The 17,967-nt window shown below is 40.4% G+C and overlaps 1 protein-coding gene across 3 annotated transcripts in view; it reads right to left on the minus strand.

The window, feature by feature from the left end:
- Positions 1–329: 329 nt before the first annotated feature.
- The window catches only part of ADGRD1 (adhesion G protein-coupled receptor D1), a 160,651-nt gene continuing 143,013 nt past the window's right edge, over positions 330–17,967 (minus strand). For all 3 annotated transcript variants that reach the window (XM_037376884.1, XM_037376893.1, XM_037376876.1), the window contains 4 exons: positions 8,587–8,713; positions 7,303–7,344; positions 4,511–4,603; positions 330–3,839 (listed from right to left, as the gene is read on the minus strand). In XM_037376884.1, coding sequence (XP_037232781.1) covers positions 3,744–3,839; positions 4,511–4,603; positions 7,303–7,344; positions 8,587–8,713 — 358 coding nt within the window. In that variant the 3' untranslated portion in view covers positions 330–3,743. The remainder of the gene's footprint in view (positions 3,840–4,510; positions 4,604–7,302; positions 7,345–8,586; positions 8,714–17,967) is intronic.

Genomic DNA, 17,967 nt, shown 5'->3' on the forward strand with positions numbered 1-17,967 from the left:
GTACTGATAAATCCCATTTTTTCACCTAGGAACTGACCTTGACCAGGTTGGGTTAGAAGAAATCATCTGCAGCAGTCATTTCATGAAATAGGCTCCTTTCTTAAAGGGGAGGGAATTACTTTCTTCAGTATATTCTGTGGGTATAAATATTGATACAAAAATACTGTCTGTACATTACCTAGGCACACCTGATGCGTATAGTAGGACCCTGCATATGAGTAAAGCTCTGCTTGTTTAATCACAACAATAGTACTTACAGGGAGCCTAAGTGTTATGCTGTTGTTTATAACCCATGTCAAAAGAATAACTGAACAAATACAAAGTTATTTTAGGAAATTAAGAGTTCTTATTTATTTGGGGGGAAAAAACCCAAAACTAAATTATTTCACCACTTACTGGCAAAGTCATTCTTGCTACATTACCTATTTTAAAACTCACATCTCATTCAATTAAGATTTCATACTGTTGACAAAATGAAGCTGTCCTGAAAAAAAGTATTGCAATAGCTGCTATATACAAGCCCATAAATAAACTGCAAGATTTTCAGGCTTCAAAAGACTGAGGACAGGAAGAGATTGTTTAAAGATTCATTTCAGCATTTCTTATTCAATACATTTGCTGCATTCAGCAACAACAAAAATACATTGAATTAAACAAAAAGAATGGATCTAGAAGGCCATGGAATACATTTGATTTTGTGGGGGGTTTTACTAGGATACCAAAACCAGAAGAAACCCCACCACCAACCTAGTACAAATACAGTGTTCTAGCTCCTAACCTCATGTGACATAAACAAGAAGACAAACTGCTTCATCACAAGTAACATTCAAAAGTTACAGCATGGGATACCGATTATCCACAGTGATCTCTGTAGACACAGGATAATAACTGTTCCCTCAGTATATAATACATCTATGTCACATTCTGAAGTATAAAATCAAAAACATTTTCATGCTTTTCTTACTTTTGGTGAATAATTTTAAAATATGTTATACCTGGATGAAAAACAGGTTTAGCCCTTTATACTGTCATTTCATACTGTCATATGTATGTCGCATGATAGGTGGCCAATATACATCAGCACAGGAGGAAGTGCAGGCAATGAAAATTGTGTAGAGGGGAATATTCTTAACAATTAAGATTTAAAGGGGGAGGAAAAAAGCTTTTATATGTCCTCTGGATCATTCCCAGAACTGTTTGTGCTACAATGCTTAGAAGAGAAATGATCAAGGAGGGTTTCAATGGTCAGTGTAGGAAGAAAAAAAAAGTAAACAAAAAAAACACCAAAAAACACAGGCTCCGGTATTAAAAATATGCTTAAATATGTTTTCTGCACACAATACAAACACTGAACTCTGTTATCACAGTACTGTTCTGCTACAATCTCCTCCATACATTCCGAGGACTCCTTTTACTGTGTATTTTGGGAGGGGGGAAAAAACCATTCTCAGGCCAAGAAAAGCTGATATATTTGCACAGCTGTAAGGCAGTCCAATGGAGAAAAGGCTAGGAAAAAGCCATACACAAAAGTCAAAATATAAGACACAGCCATTTAGACATTTAGCTTTTACTGACCTGCCTTTTAGGCAGGCTGGCAACAATTTGACTTATTTAGCAATAGGAAACACAAGATTAGAAGCCTATCTTATTTCATCATGTGTATGTGTGATATGCAGTATGTCACATTCTGCTCTGTTCCAGCTACATAAATCCAGCATTTATCTGGTGAAACCAAGATAATTTCTGGAGAATGTTTTAATTTGTAGCCACAGACAAACTTGGTGGATGGTGGGTGTTCAGTTTGGTGACCGCACCAAGTCTTGGCCAGGAAGGGGAGAAGGCGGAAAAGATTGGGCCAAACTGAAACAGCTAATTTTTCCTTAGTGCAGGAAGGAAGCAAGGAGAAAACTCGTTTTGGATAAATCAAAAATGAAATGCATTGATGTTTTATAAACTTTCAAATCCCTGTCCTTTGGATGAAATGCTTCACTAAAATTCAGTCCTAACTGATGAATGTTTCCTGTTCCCCAAAGATCAATTTCCTTTTTCTTTTTTTTAAATTTACTATCCAATAAAGAATTCCCACCCTACGCATTAGGGTGCAAATACCTTTCTCTTGGAAATCAATAGCAGGTATCTTGCCCGATTCACTGGGACCAGAAATAGTCTGACCTGCTAAAGACACAAACCTTTAATTAAGAAAAAAAAAAAACCAACAAACCAACAGAAAACCTTTTAGCAAAAAATGACGTTGAAGATTTGCATCTTTCCCTCCTTTTGTAGTATCTTGATAGTCCAGTGTATTAGGAAAGCTAATTACCTTGGTGATTCCTGCCAAACAGTATGCTTGGTCTGTTAGGGAGACAGCTACAGCTAACAAGGGCGGGCTGCAAATAAGGAAACATGGCTGCAAAGCCACGCGGCAAAGGGGGCCTCGTTTTTGCAAGTTGCTGTCTGCTGAGTAAATCCTAAAGAAGCATATTTAGGGGCTCTGACCACCTCTGGGGCTTCTACTCTGCTCTACCCCCGGCTGGAAAGGTGCATCGTTGGTGCAACCAAGATTGCGCCCCTTTGTGCTCCAGACATCACTTCTGAGAACCGACAAAACACTGATCAAAAGAAAAATTACAGTGTTTTTTTTCTCCTTAAAGATATTTCATAGCTGCACTAAAGCAGAAGCTATTAAGTGCTGAGCAGAGTTTAAAACCACAAAGGCCTCTGGAGAGACCTATTCGACAGATGGCTGTAGGTAGCAATGCACAGACTTACTTGTAGTCTGGCTGTCTTCACAGCGTATCGTCATTACATTTTTGTGGTTGGACTTCAGTGTCTCGATTTGACCAGTAAAAGGGGAAAGGTAAGTCACAGTGCCAGGTTTTGATTTCCAAAAGCTAGAGTGCGTTTGCAAAATGCACTTGATGGACAGCTGTTGATTGCATCCAAAAGCTTCGGGCTTTATATTGTGATATGTCAGCAGACAAATCGGCAATAGAAATGCTGTGGACTGCTATAGGACAACCTTAACCATTTCTGCCTTTTATAGATACGATGTAAACAGTAATATCTAAGATACTAACAGGCTGCATATAGAAGATTTACATGTTCCATATGCTGTTTATGTGCACAGAGGTGTATGTGTGTATTAGCTTTGCTAATTTTGTGCCCGTACTGGGATCCGAGTAGCTGGAATATGCTTCTCCATCAAGTCCTGCCTTCCTTGTAGCATTTAAATTAATCACCACACTATGTATTTTGAGCAAACTTCATTTAGATAATTGGCTTCTGTAAGATAATAGATGTAAACAGAGAGTGCACAGCAAGACCAGAATAGCCCCATTACAACTGCACAATGGGAAGCATTTCATTTTAGAGCATAACAGTCCATCTTTCCAGAGGTACGTTGCCTTTCCTCTGTTCTGGGACCTGGAACAATTCGGATAGCTATAAGCCCTTTTCGCACACCTAATGTTTTCATCATTGCTGACAAACCCGTCCCGTGTATACTTGTGCTAGTTATTCTTACAGAGTCTGCTAACAGCCAAGTGGTAGAATGTGTTACAGTTCTGAAGGCAAACAGATGAGGGCTATTTACTCCACAAAACAATATAGCAATTTCCATTTTTTTAGGCCATGATTAAAAAAGCAGTTTTCTACTGGTATTAACAGTGAAAAGAAACTGGTGGGCATTGTGTCAGAGGTCCTGTATGGATGGCTTGATTTTCGCTGAGAAGCTGGTATTACTGTCAGACTGCTGATAAGTCAATGCGGTTGGCTGAATTGGTGCTCTTATCCCAGGTGTTCAACTTTGTGGGCGTTGTGCCTGGCCTGTTCCCAGTCATCTGGAAGACAAAATAATATTGAAAATAGATTTATTTATTTTGCTAAGCCACTCTTGTCTGGATGAAATAAAAGCTTGAAAGCATCTATTTACATTACAGTGTTGTCACAGAGTCCTGAGAGCATATGCCATAAAGGATTTTTAAACAGTTATTGCCAGGATCTAAGGAGATTGGCAGCAATCACTTAATAATACCTATCACTTCAGAAATCTGGTTCTTTATGAAAACAAGATGCCTTTTGCCTCAAGAACATTTAATGAGAGCTAGAAAAGCATGTTCACATACTGACTTATTTAAAAGTGCCCTATCAAAAAGCCATCATCATCAGACAAATCCATTGCCAAAATACTGCTTGAATGCATAATATGAAGTCCATTACAGCGGGTGGGAATATTGAACCGTACTCCAGAGTTCATAAACATTTGTTTACTTTTATTTGATAGTTTACAGAAAGCAGAATTTTGTCCTTTGCTTTCAAAACATACTGTAGCTTCAGCTACATTATTGAGTTTCAACTCAATACTTGCGATTCCACCTGTCTACACCATGCATTAGGTTAGGTACTAAAAATACCCATGTGCCTTCTTAAGTCCTCTTCTTTCCAACAGAATTTAATGCGGAACGCTTTCAAGTACAATAGGAGGAATAAAAAGGAAAGGAGCAATACTCACAATGTCTGAGCTGAAGGGTTTCACATTGATGTTGCGAGTCGAACTACTGGTAAGGGACCAGACCTTGGTTTTGTGCTTAAAAGCAGCTCTAACCTTTGGGGAAAACAATTGGAACCCAGTAGATTTCTTTTGAAAAAGCTGTGTTTATTTTCACAGGTGCAATCATTTCCCCATTATTCTTCCTCCCCATTAAGGTCACTGTACAAAAAAGCAACAATCCATCCATCCCTACATTTTTCTTTATACTCATTTTCTTATTTTAAAGTTTAACTTTACTTTTCAAGTACCCATACTTTAAATACATACTGTAAAACCTCACTTATTTCTCATTTCATTGGCAACATTTTAAAGTTATCTGGATTATTCCATCCGCCTAGATGTCCAAGGTATAACTGCATTACCATTCATTTTATTAAAAATAATAACAGCAAAAAAACAAAACGGCAGGGCATATAAGCGTACATCCCCAGGATTTGCAGTCCTGGTTTTAAAGATTTCATAAGGTGCCATTGTAGTGATTTTTCAGCAGCTCCCTAGGACACTTTCACATTTTCTAACTAAATATGCAGCCCCGGGCTGGACAAGCTCCCCAATTCGAGCAGGCTCTCCCTGGAGCTCACATGGCCCTGATGGTATCCAGACGCCATGAGGATGTAAGCCAGCCACCAGCCTTTTGAAAACTGAAATTACTGAAAGATGGTGGATGAAATTCCCTATAGATCTAAGAAGATTCTTCACCAAGGTAAAAATAATCAGCTGCATAAAGAAAAGACAGTGAGACAGTAATTCCTTAGTCAACTAAGTGAGATTTATCAAGGATTACTGGCTGGGAGTGATTAACCAGTGTTACGATGTTGTGTTAAAGAACATCTTGTCAGGAGAAGCATAGTCTGCAAAACACATACAGTAATCTTTCCTCCGTGTTCTACACTGGCATGGCCTCAGCTACAGTACGATGTCCAGCATCCTGGGAAAAACGGGCCTGCTGGAGACAGCCCTGAAGAGAGCTGTAAGGATGGTAACAGGTCATGCATGAACACATTGCAAGAAGCTGAGGTTGTTTAAGCAAGAGCAAGACTGGGGGAAGACAGCGTAAGTCTTGCAGTCTTTCCTTTCCTGTGGAGAGGAAGGGAATTGCCTAGTCTTTATACACGTAGTAGCTAACACAGGAAATAAGAAGCTCAGACTACAGCAAGAAAGATAAAAACTACAATTTAGGAGTGGCAGTAAGTGAGGCACAGAGCCAAGTTGCCGAGGGAGGTCAAGGGGCTCCAAAGACTGAGCTGCCATGGGTGCCGCTGGCACGCTGGGTGCGCTGCAGGAGAGGCTGCTCAGGTCCCCGTCAGACCCATTCTCCTGTGCTTCTTTATAGTGTGTGTGCATTCCTTGCCCAGGCACACTAGGAATAAAGCTCTCTTCGTTACCCAACCACTTGGAAATATCTGCAGATTTCGCTGCTTTACAGTATCTTGAGTTTCACTATTATGGTAAGAATGAAATTCTCAAGAATTCTCATGGTTCAGCTGAAGAAGTATTTTAGATAATCACAGCATACAGTGGACCCAATAAGACCTGCTCTCCAAAAATGACAGTTCACGTTAGCTCTATATAAACTGTTTGTTTGAGGATACAAATTCTGAGAAGTTTCTGAATTTAATTTCTCATGAGGTTCCTGTAAAACTAGAAGCAATTCAAATATTTGTATTTAATGTAAGATACCTGAAGCTTGACAGCTGGAAGAAAGCATTCTGAGCCTGGGGGAGAACAGAATAAAGAAATACTTTTCCTCCTTACCTTTAACCTGCCTGCTTAACTTTAGTTGATTTCAGTAAAGATCAAGAATTTCAGACAGTCCTGCCTCCCCAGACTGACTGTAGCAAAGGTTCACATCAATGCTCTAAGGCGGACCTGGCTGGCAAATAATAAATGATGTCTCCACAGAAGAGCTGGAGTGCTACTGCTGCACAGAGAGGAGCAGCCAGCGATGGGGCAGAGCTACTTCATAGCGCCCAGAAGAGCCAGCTGTGGGAGAATCAAAGCTGGGAGCTGGGGGTTCGCTAGGCAGTACTCCTCATCAGCGTGCTGCAAATGGTTTTCGTAAGAAATTGTTGTTATCAGCAGTATTTTCTGCTATCTGCCATGGGAGGAGAGGATGTTGCAAGTTCCAGGCCCAGCAGAGATGGTCTCCACAAGCCCCATTTACATCAGCCTTGCCTTGGCTTTACCCCAGTTGCTCTGAGACAGCCCTAATGCAAAAAGATGCCTCGATCCACTATGGAAACCTGAATTTCCTGCCAAGAAAAATACCTGGAATATGTTCTACTCTGTTTGTCTTCCCATTAAGGATTGAATGAGCAATGTCCAAAAGTATGTTTTCCTGAGAATATTTATTTTCCTCTCTGGAACTGCAGATGTAACAAAGCCAGAGGCCCCCCAACAGGGACCGCCAGAGTGAGTCCTGCTCCCACTGCTGAAGCATCCTCCCTTTGCAGCACAGCCCATGCCCTGCTCAGCCCCTCCCGCCCTCGGGAGAGCTTCTTTTCTTAGTCTTAAGCTGCTGTCTCTTACGATGTTTCTCTTTTTAAACCTTTCCTGCGTCAAGTGAAATAAATGTCAGTTCAGGGTCAAAATGCCACAAGTCAAAGTCACTAACGGTCTTACATTAATTGAAAGAAAAAAGAAACTGGTGGCTTAGCAGACATAGTGGCATAGGAGGAAGTCTTTTCTTGTTTTACACTCATGTTACTTGAATTTGGTAACACCAGATTTGTTAACACCATTTGGTTACATACCTCTGAATTCAGAAGACAGTGAAACAGGAACATGAAAAATCCCTGTAAAAAAAAAGGGGGGAGAAGGGTGAAGACTGACTGTGAAGGATGAAATACAGTAAAGTGTCTCTCACAGTATTGTATAAAGCAAGTATTGATAGCTGGAGCCCTATAAATATCAAAGAGCAGGCCAAACTGTGCCCATGTCAAACTGCAGAAACCTGCAGCATTAGGATACCACGAGGCTTGTCTGGACCTTTTCCTGTAAAACACCATCTCCTAAACCTCGGGGTGCTAAAGGAGACATCTGGCTGCAACGGAGCTGGACTCCTGTTTTCATGACAAGAGAACGTTTTGCCTGTACTTGCAAAGATAAAGGCAGAGGGAAATGCTCTTTGGGAAGTACAAGGTCAATATTTTTCACATTAGAAAAGCAAGGTATTAGCATTAGGAAAATTTTCAGAACAGAATTTTGCTATCTTCGGGCTTTTTGTCAAATGGAAAGTGAAAAGGTCCCATCCCCTTTCCCTCCCAAAATAATTTTATTTTCTTTCGGGAATTATTAACCCAAACTATTGGTTTTTTATTCTGGATGAAAATTGGAACTTTTCTTATCAGCTTATAGGGAGAACTTTGTTGCACTCTTTTTGTGACCATAGTACTACTTCTTCTTGAGACAAAAAAAGGATTTACAGGAATTCATTTTTTCTTCCCTTTTGTAACCATTATTCAGGAAAGAATTATAATGCACCTATAGATTTAGGCCTCTACTGAAATGTCTGCTTAAAGCTAAGCAAGATGCTTACATTCCTTCTTGGACAGAGCTTTTTTCCTGGATTGGTGTGCTCAGAAGATGAGGGTCTAGCTGCCTGCATGGAAGAGTCATGTGCAGCAGGCAGAGTATCTCCACTTTTCTCCTTATGCCGCACCTTTCCCACAAACTTCTGTTTGCTTTCATTTAGTTTCAGTAATGAAGCCACAAACCAACACTGAAAAATTTTCTGTTATCTCTGCTGCAGAATCTTGCCTGTGGTACATGGTGCTGGAAAAATGAATTTCATTTCTCAAGCTCACTGTCTCATTTATTTAACTATGGCTACTGGAAACACTGAGTGGGATAAAAGTTCTGTTCATACAGAGACTAAACAATTTCCAGCACTGTATGGTCAGCACGGACTTGAAAGACAGAGGAAGGAACATAGAAAAAATCCAATAAACACAAGCATGTGAAAACATTACTAATGATCCATTTATTGGATCTCAGCAGCGGTTTGGTAGCCATAAACTTTCCCACCAGGTACTTACTTGTAGTGAATTGAAAACAGCAAATATATACTGAAATACTAATGTGTGGGCATTGACAGCCAAAACCCCAAAGATCCACGAGCTTCCCAAGATTGGTAAGAGAACAGCAACAGCTTTAGCTGTTAGTCTGAAAGAGAAAACAAAAATAGGAAATGTGATGAGACAATTAAACAAATTTCAGCCCACACACCAGGGAGTCTGTCAAATTATGCCTTGGCAGCAAGGCAGCGTGTGTGTGACTGTCTTTGCCATAAAATTGTTTTCATGGGCAAGTCTCTTTACTTACTCATTCCTCATCTATGAAAATGGGGATAACAGAACTTTGGTATCACATGCGATAAATACAGATCAAGAGTCAGTAACTGAGGGTGCAGTGGAAGAGATGGAGAGATGATCATGTAACTACTGCAGTCGTATTTTCCATTTACAGTGAAATATCATTTTGTCAGTGAGGAGTCAAGTGTAAGAGTCAAAAACAGAGGGCTGAAACTGAGAACAAAGGCAGCATCACACAGAAAAACACAACCCACTGTGCAGTATGTCGAGGACACATTTGTTCAGCACTGCAGCTGAGTCAAGACAACATGCTATTTCTCTTAAAGGAAGTGACTTGGGATTTTTATTCACCACAACTGGGAAGAAACATGATGTAACTCTGCCAAATGCAAAACACTCCAGTATTATTCTGCTACCCCCCTGCTTTGTTCAGAGTTGATTCACAGAAACTTACGCCAAACATTGAAATAGCCTGTGTTTCTTGGAGGTCCCTACTGATGTATGTTCGCTCTGCCTAGCTTGGAGGACTTGGCAGAATTTCAGTAAAAGGTGGTATGACAGCTGAAAAGCTAATAGCACTGAGAAAATGAGCGATTTGGGGATTTGCCCTAATGACTTATGTACAGCATATTTGTTATAGGGAAAATTGAAAAGAAATTGTAGTATACCACAGAATTAAATGATCACGGAAAGTTTTCTGCAGCAGCTGAATTCTGTGGACCAAATCTATATAGAGTAAACAAAGGGAGCCACAGAGAAAACAAAGACACCATGTTTTGAACTGTAAGAGCACAGCTAGGTCTCTTCATATTCAGATGAATGTGGTGTGCATATGATGTATTCATAGCCACCTACATTAAACACCGAAGAACTATGCACTTTATACAAGGAGCTTGTTTCCTTCACCTCCAACAGGAGTTAAGGGCAGCCGAGCCTCACTGAGTGTTCAGGACCCTGCTTCTTCTGAGGTACAGGCAATACTTGCACTGGTTTTCTGCTTTCTTCTGCTGCAACATTGCTAATACCTCTCTGCGCCTGAATACCATGCAGTCACTTCCAAGAAAGACAGGCACAACTGATGAAATTTAACTCACAAAGATTATTGCTTATCCCACACAACTGTCTTCTTATGAAGCCCTCAAAGCATCATCTCTGATTCATGCTAAAGAATTGCTCAAAAGACTTGTGCTTTTGTGTCTGTGTATACCCTGTAATAGTGACTTCAAGAGTGTAGTAATAGCCCAACAGAGTGTTTCTAGCGTTAGGAAGACAACAGGATTACTCTATGGAAGTCCTTGCCACAGGATGCTATGGACATCTAAATAGGATCCTATAAATTCACGGAAGATAGTTCTGTTGTGGATTGCTAAACGTGACAGTAAGATGCAACCACTTGTGCAGGAAGTCCCTCATCTTTTCGTGTGGTGAAAGGTGGCAGCATGTATTCAGATAAGAGTCACTCTGACCTTTGTAGTGGGCATGCAGGGTTTGATGGACCCCCCAGCCCATCTGGTTTAATCCGAGGTGGCAGTCCTTCTGTTCTTAGCCTAATCCATCTGGCTTTTTGATTAAAACAACAAACACCTCCACAGCTCATTTTCACATCAATTTGACCCAGTAAAGGCAAATGTAAAATAGAACAGGGCCAGGTGACCAATAACAGATTCAAGTCATCACTCACTTTTCCCCAGTAACTGCTACACATCTAGCTCACAGCACAGGGCAACCCAGAAGCATTCACATCTGTCCACTTTGTATCGCTCAGAAACACCCGTGAAGCCCACAAGACACTAGACAGCCCAGTGCAATTTTGCCTGTCAAGGATGAATACCCGCCAGGCCTTTGCACACCCAGGCACCACATCTACAGTGACAGCTACCAAAGGACAAACTCTTCCTCCAAGGCAGCTGAGTTCAGTTCTGGTGGTACAAGACAGAAAGAATAAAGACTGGACCTGTCCCCATTTGAAACCCAAATCAACAAGGCAGGTAGATCTAATCTCTACTTACCACAGCACTTACAAACACTGAACTTAATTCTTGTGTAGCCTGCAGGATTTAAGTACATGCTTACCATTACAATTAAATATGTGTTTAAAATATTTCAGTTAAGTTAGTCTACGGTACAATAATAGATGAAGAAGCCAAGAGGGCAGTAAAGGGATCAGGGGTAGTGAGAAACTAAAAGTCAGTCCATGCTCGATAAAGTTACATTTTTCCACAAGTTTGCAGATTTCTATTTAGCTAGAAACCTGTGCAAGAGAGAAGGTTGTTTCAGCAAGATTAATGTTCTGCTTGTGCCTTTTACCCCCGTTGCACAGATTAAAGTACAGGTTTAGGAGACAAGTGCGTAGAGCTGCATGACAAGAGATCACTTGTAATTACAACAAACATAAAACAAATGAGATTTTTTTTGTACAACACAATTCAATGAAGAAATCTTTTAATTAAACTTAGAGACAAGACATCTTGCTCGTTTCAGTGACCTGAGCACACACTTTGTTATATCCCTGATTAAAAGTGTATGATGAAGAACTGCATAGACTTCAGGTTTATAAGGAAATCTGGGACAACAAAGACTCTGGATTTTTTTTATACTTTTTTCTGCATTGATTCACATCTTTATGTCCTTGGTCATGAATTTCTGCACGATACAGTTTAATTGTGCAAAGAGTTTGTTCAGCCAGAAAATGAAGGAATTCCTTAAAGCTTGAGCTCTCTTATTTAACTAAAAAATGCATTTTAAAAGATACAATTTTAAAACAACTGATATGAGTTTATTTTTATGAATCAAAGATGCTTTGGGGTTTTGGTTCTTTTAAGATTAAAGCTCATCACCTCAATCATAATGTAAGATGTGCTCCACTGGGGAGCTCCCAGCAGACCACCTCTTTGCAATCAACTTTGTGCAGAAAGACCTGCATTCTCTTACAGAGCCCTTGTGCCTGCAGGAAAATGCATCTGTGCAGGACTCAGGGCAGGCTGCGAGGGAGAACACACCACCACCTGGAAGATGGATTAGTTACATTCAGGTTCCATGATAGTTTAGATGTCCTCTCTAACCTGATACAGCAGGCAATCAGTATGCCTAACACAGCTACACTTGCAAAACCGTCTTCATTAGAAACCACCCTTTTTTTCTTTTTCTCTTTTGTTCTCACACTCTCAATTTTTATAAGATTTGCAGTTTGAAATATAGTTTTCCACAGCTGATTTGTTGCCAGAAATAAGTTGTCATTATTTATTTTTGAGTCAGAGCATAAAAAGCTTCATCTGTAATTTGTGGTTGGCGGCATAATAGTTAGGTACTCAATTTCAATGTTTTCAAAACCATTCTTACAGTTTGAATTTTCAGGAGCCTTTAACATCACAATTGCCTTATTTTTGAAAATTGTGTGTTCGCTATTAAGCACAGGGTTCAGCACATGTGTAGCAGAAATACATAGCTAAAATGAAACCAAAACGCAGACGTGGGATTTTTCATGCAAATGTATTAATGTTTCATGTGCCTCCATTTAGAAAAGCAGCCATGTGAGGGTGAAATTCATTTAAGACTTAAGGGTCAGCTCTGCATATGTATCACTTAAATCTAAAGTCTTTTTTTTTTTGCCTAATTATTGCATAACTTTCTGTGCTTGCATGCTCTGAATTTCATCCTATGTATGAAATTATTAGTTCAAGATGTCTGCGAGCTTTACTCACCAAGCAAAGGACTCAGCTCTATTGTTCCTGATGCTCTTTTATTTTCTTCTACTTACCCCTCCCTTTCCCATCCTTATTTCATTTTATCTTTGAACTTTAAAAAAGAAAAATACTAAATGTAAAATGGTGCATCAGAACACCATTAAGGTGGCAAGGTTAAAAAATCTTGGAAATACAGAAGTTAATGTTCCACTAGGCACATTAATTCCGACACACTGCACATACTTTTTTTTTATTCCCATTTTTCTTTGCTACATGAATGTTTTAGTAGATTAGTTCTAGTACACTAAGATATAGAATGAAATCAAATAAATGTTTTTGGAGAAGGAATACTGCATGACTTAAACTGTGCAACCTTAAAAAAGAAGTCACTAGGATCGCTTCAGTTTTATATTGTCTATGAAATTCGTGACATGAAGTAGCAATACTTTGGGGCAAGGGCAGGTCTTACTTTGCATATATTGAGGTCCAGCCCCACCAGGACTTCGTAAACCTTCCTAAAATCTTTCTTTGTCCTTGTGCCCTAATGTGTCAGAAAACAGAATAGCCAATGCTGTACAAAGGATGCTCTGAATTTCTCCTGTGTCCCCCTTCCCATGCTCTGGCCTTTGAAGTTAGAAGCAACCTAACAGCCTGTTTCTCATATGCATTTTTAAAAGCTCAGATATTATTACTCTTCTGCAGTCTAATAGCATTAATTTTGATGAGCTTTTTGTGTCTCTGAATTTATATACACTGAATAATCAGTCCTAGAATTAATTAGGAACAAAGCAAAACCAGCATGACAGATCTTAATTCTCCTTTCTATTGTTTCCTTTTGTCAATATAAATTTTTAAGGTATGTATCTGTTATTACTTGGGCAACTTCTGGAAAATATAGAAATACCTCGAGTCTGATTAAATTTTTATATCCCGTGTACATGGAATAGCCTTTGGGATAGGACTAGTTGTACATAGCCTATCTATCAATTCAGTGTACAGTTAGGGTTGTTTCTCACCCTGCCCCGACACTAACAACCTCTCCAGCTGGGCTGCAGAACTTCTGAAGCACCGCTCACCAAGAACCACACTGGCATGACTTGATGTCGTTCAGGTTAGCGTGGTGGTTTATTGCAGAAAGCAAGCAGCAGTGAATTAGTACTGTGCTGTGACACACGTGCCGTCAGATCTGCAGAGGCTGCTCTGCAGGCTTCGCTGGCCCCTACAAGTTCATCTGTAGCCCCACTCAGCTGAGCAGTCCTGTACGAATCCTGCCGTGGGGGAAGGGTGGAGTTCTTCGAAAATCCTCAGAAAATTTTCTGTTACACTTCTTGCAAGAACAGCGTTAATTTCTTTCATTAACTGTTAATCAAGCTGTCCACTTAACATGCACTCTTTAAATGTCCTGTTGAAAAAAAGGATTTTTCTTCCCGTTTCCTGTTCTGTTTAATTCTGATTCCTGAGAAATAAACCTCGCTTACCAGAGATCTTCCACTCCAAATTCCTTCAGTTGGCTTCGCTTGGTTGCTTTGGGTTTAGCATTCACTTCAGCGTGGGATTTTGGTATTTTCTCTCAATCTCACTCAGTCAAAGACAGACTGTTAGCCAGTGTCTTACACCAGCCGAGATCCCGAAGCGTGTGCTAATCAACCGACCAAGGAAGGGAAATTTTCTGAGTGGGATAATCATCACAGCCATATTGAAGTCCTGGTGTGCAAGAGGTACAGGTTTCAGCACCTCTGAGATGTGTTTTCATTACCAACATCATATAAAATCATTGCACTGTTACCGAAGTTCCTAGGATCTTTTTTCCAAGAGCGGGCTTGGGCCCTATAGTTTTACTGTATTTGCAATTGGTTTGGAACAGCTCTACTCAACTGAGATGGCTCCCTTCCCCTTATTTAATCTCTGCCCAGTTCTGCTGTTGCCCTGAGAACACGGTCAATATCTTACACTGATGCAGAACAACAACACTGACAGCTATAAGAAAGAAATTTCACTGCTTGCAGAAAGAAAACTTCATCACTTCTGTGAAGGGGACCCCTAATCACAAATCAATTTTATTGGTTAAATATGGAACACTAATCCTTTTAAGACTTCTGACATCCACTTTTTAATCACAATACCTGCTGAAGTAAGAACTAAATTCAGACCTATAAACCCAGATTATGTAATAACTGGAGGAAACGCTGTCTAAAAAAAGTATTTCACCGAAATTGTCACCCTGACACACAGGCCTTTTAACTAAAAGTTCTCTCCTGTTTCTTGAACTCTTCACTAGGCATTTCCAGCAATAGCCTTTGTACTTTATATAAAAATCAATAAATTTAAGAAGCTGTAGCTAACATTTCAGACCAATGCTGGGAAAAGTTGAATTTAGCTTCAGCTTCCCATTTGTTACAAGTGGTGTTCACTAACCTCTGGGCTGGAAGCTGGAGAGCTCCTGGGAAATCCATGCAACAGTTCTGACTGCGGCTGAGAATATTTTTCACCGGCGTTCAGCAGTGCTGCAGCACACACCTTGTGCACCCAGGCAGCGCTCGGGCTTGCGGTCCTGCTGGTGGCTGAGCAGTGGCAGCTCTTCCGACCATGGCAGTGTCGCTGCTCGCTTTGTTACCTGATTCTCCAGGGAGCAAACCCCATGCCAAGTGACTTAGGTGCCGAGTTGCCACCAACATCGGACAGACAAATGGAAGAATACTGGTAACAACTCATCTTTTTTGGTGAACTAGGGAATGAGCAGAAATGAAAAGATACACAACAGTCTCCAGGGCTGATCCAAAGCCACTGACGCTATTTGGAGTCTACAGGGTCATGCTCCCTTTCACTCCTCAATAGAAAACAACCAAGTAAAGTTGTTTTCTGGGCAGTATAAGCAGCTTAGCAGAGCAGCCAAAGCACAGGCTTGAGTGAAATCCCTCAGGCCCCCTTCTAACTTAGCAACCAACTTACTCCATACGCTGCATGCAAGTGACATCAAGAGTAGGTGTTTGGGTTTTTCTCAAAGTGAAATTAATCTCTGAATTCTGCTAGACATCTTGATCTTGTCTGGGTAGAGCTCTCATCTCAGAAAGGACAGACGTGGATTTTAGTTCTTCTCCTGCCACTGAGCAGCAGCTCGTGCACTCCTACAAATATACACGCACCTCTTTCTCCTCCTATACCTTGTCTTGGCTGTGTAGACAATAAGGCTGATGCTAAAAGGAATGTTTTTCATTAGCACATACACAGGTCCTAGCCTAATCTCAGGTGATTTCTAGGCACAGCTATAATAAATTTAAAGAAAAAAAGACAAAACCATTGATAACTGTAGATGCCACTTCCAGTTTTCCTAAATGTTATTTGCCCTTTCACAGTGATGTCGTGAAACTGAGTAAGAAATACTTACAGACACTTCAGATCACTGTTTTCTGGTGGGTGCCATTTATAATCCAGGGAAGATGCTGCTAGTCAAAAATATCGCAGGTATAAACCCCCCCCAAAATCTGGGCTGCAACAGCAACTAGATTCAGATTGATGTTTATCACGTGAGTGGGAAAGGGGGGTGACATTATTCCTTTTCTGTTGTGCTCAGTGTACAATACCCAGCCCTCTTACCACAGACCCTCACAAGAAGGCAGATGCTGCTGAAGCAGTGCCGCTTCTCATCAGTCTTCCCAAAAGCTACAGCTGCCTTTAGTAGATACAGCATTTGCCCAGAATGTAGGTCTGGGCTCAAATCCTCTTCTGCCTGAGGGGCTGCAGTTCCCTTTTTTCTAGAAGAGCATTTTGACTCCCTGCTTGATGCTCATTCTTGCCTATTGAACCTGTTCCACTTACATTAAATAATTAAGTATTCACTGGGTCAGAGAGGGAGTGTACTCCACAGATTAGTCATGAGGCACACCCCTAAGAGACAGGAGTACTACCTAATCCTTGCTTTATTAATATTTCTTATTTTGTGTTAAATATTAAGTGAAGCAAGGACTGAAATCCAAGTCTCCCTCTAAACCCCCATCAAGCCTGACAGAATTATGGCCATGACCAGAAATGAAGGTACCTTAAGAATTTTAATGCTAAGAAGGCAATTCCAGGGGCTGACTTCTGACCTCAGCACCTAACCAGGGATGTAGGAATCCATGCCTTGCTAAGGCCTCCCACAGATCAAGTCCCATGGCAACTCCATCACTTCCTGATTCTAAAACTACAAAAAAAACCCCAACCAACACACTTTCCAAAGAAATTATTAAGTACTTAACTAAATTATGTCCTTCTCCTTGTCTTTAATGCAAGGTATTAAAAGAATATAAAGAATATAAAGAATTAAAATGTAACGTCCTGGCACGCTGAATTTTCGGTGGTTAGGACCTTCTCAGGGGAACTGAATTTGCTGTGGGATTTTTCCATTCTCTTTCTAAAATTCCTTTCTCCAACATTTTTGACACTAGTTCTCTCATTGTGTTACTGCTGAGACAGCATTCTCTGCTTCTCAATCCCCAAGCTCAAGGTTAGAACTAATTTTCTACTGAACTTTGTTATTGAGTCATCAAAGAAAATAGTAAGAGCTTATTCTCACCGTAGAAGAACGTTCCACATCCAACCAAGGAATATTAATAATTGCGTTTTGATGAGGAGCTATCGTACCTGCGCTGAGAGGCTTTGTGCCACAGGATACCCAGCCATAGCTGTATTTATTCCCAAGAGACACCCAGAAGCATCGCTTTTAAAAGGTGATTGGGAGCTTTTGCTAGTGAATGGTCTTGTTGCATATTTGCTTTAATCATCAAAACACTGTGTGTCTCTGTGCTCCCTTTCATGCTCTGCTTCTGTTGAAGCATCACTTGAACCTCAGGAACAGCCCCAGTGTAACAGGATATGTTTTCTCTTTTCCCATAGCAACCCTCTGAAAGAACATGCAGCATAACTATTTCCAGTTAGACAATCACTTCAGACCTGCTGAGTACCGTCAAAGGTGAGCAATGACACAGTCCTTCTGCGTACAGTCATTTATAATAAATTCACAATCCTGGTGCACTTCTTTAAAAACCAGGTAGACTGAAGGGTTGCCTGTTTGTTGCGGTCACAATGCATATCTTTTGGAAGTCCAAAAAATGTAGCTGCTGAAAAAGGTTTTCTGGGAGATTCTGGTAATGGGTGACAGAACAAATTTCCTAGCGGTTGGTACCGATGACCATGGCCAGAAGCCAAAACAATCAAATTCTGAGAAAACCATGTGGAAAATGAAAGCAGTTGAAAAGGAAAAGAACAAGCCCTGATCCTTACAATAGTGAGGATTCATGAATTTCTTGAACACAAAGGGTTCACTTCAGTATTTCCTACAGCGTTCGGTTCATCCTTAAAAGCTGATTCTAGAGTTACTTTAAAGGCAGTAAGAGGTGGTGAAAAAGACAAGAAACATTACCCACTTCCACTTCAGAGGTTCTTT

The sequence above is a fragment of the Falco rusticolus genome, chromosome 1, assembly GCF_015220075.1.
Source record: "Falco rusticolus isolate bFalRus1 chromosome 1, bFalRus1.pri, whole genome shotgun sequence".
In the NCBI taxonomy this organism is placed as follows: Eukaryota; Metazoa; Chordata; class Aves; order Falconiformes; family Falconidae; genus Falco; species Falco rusticolus.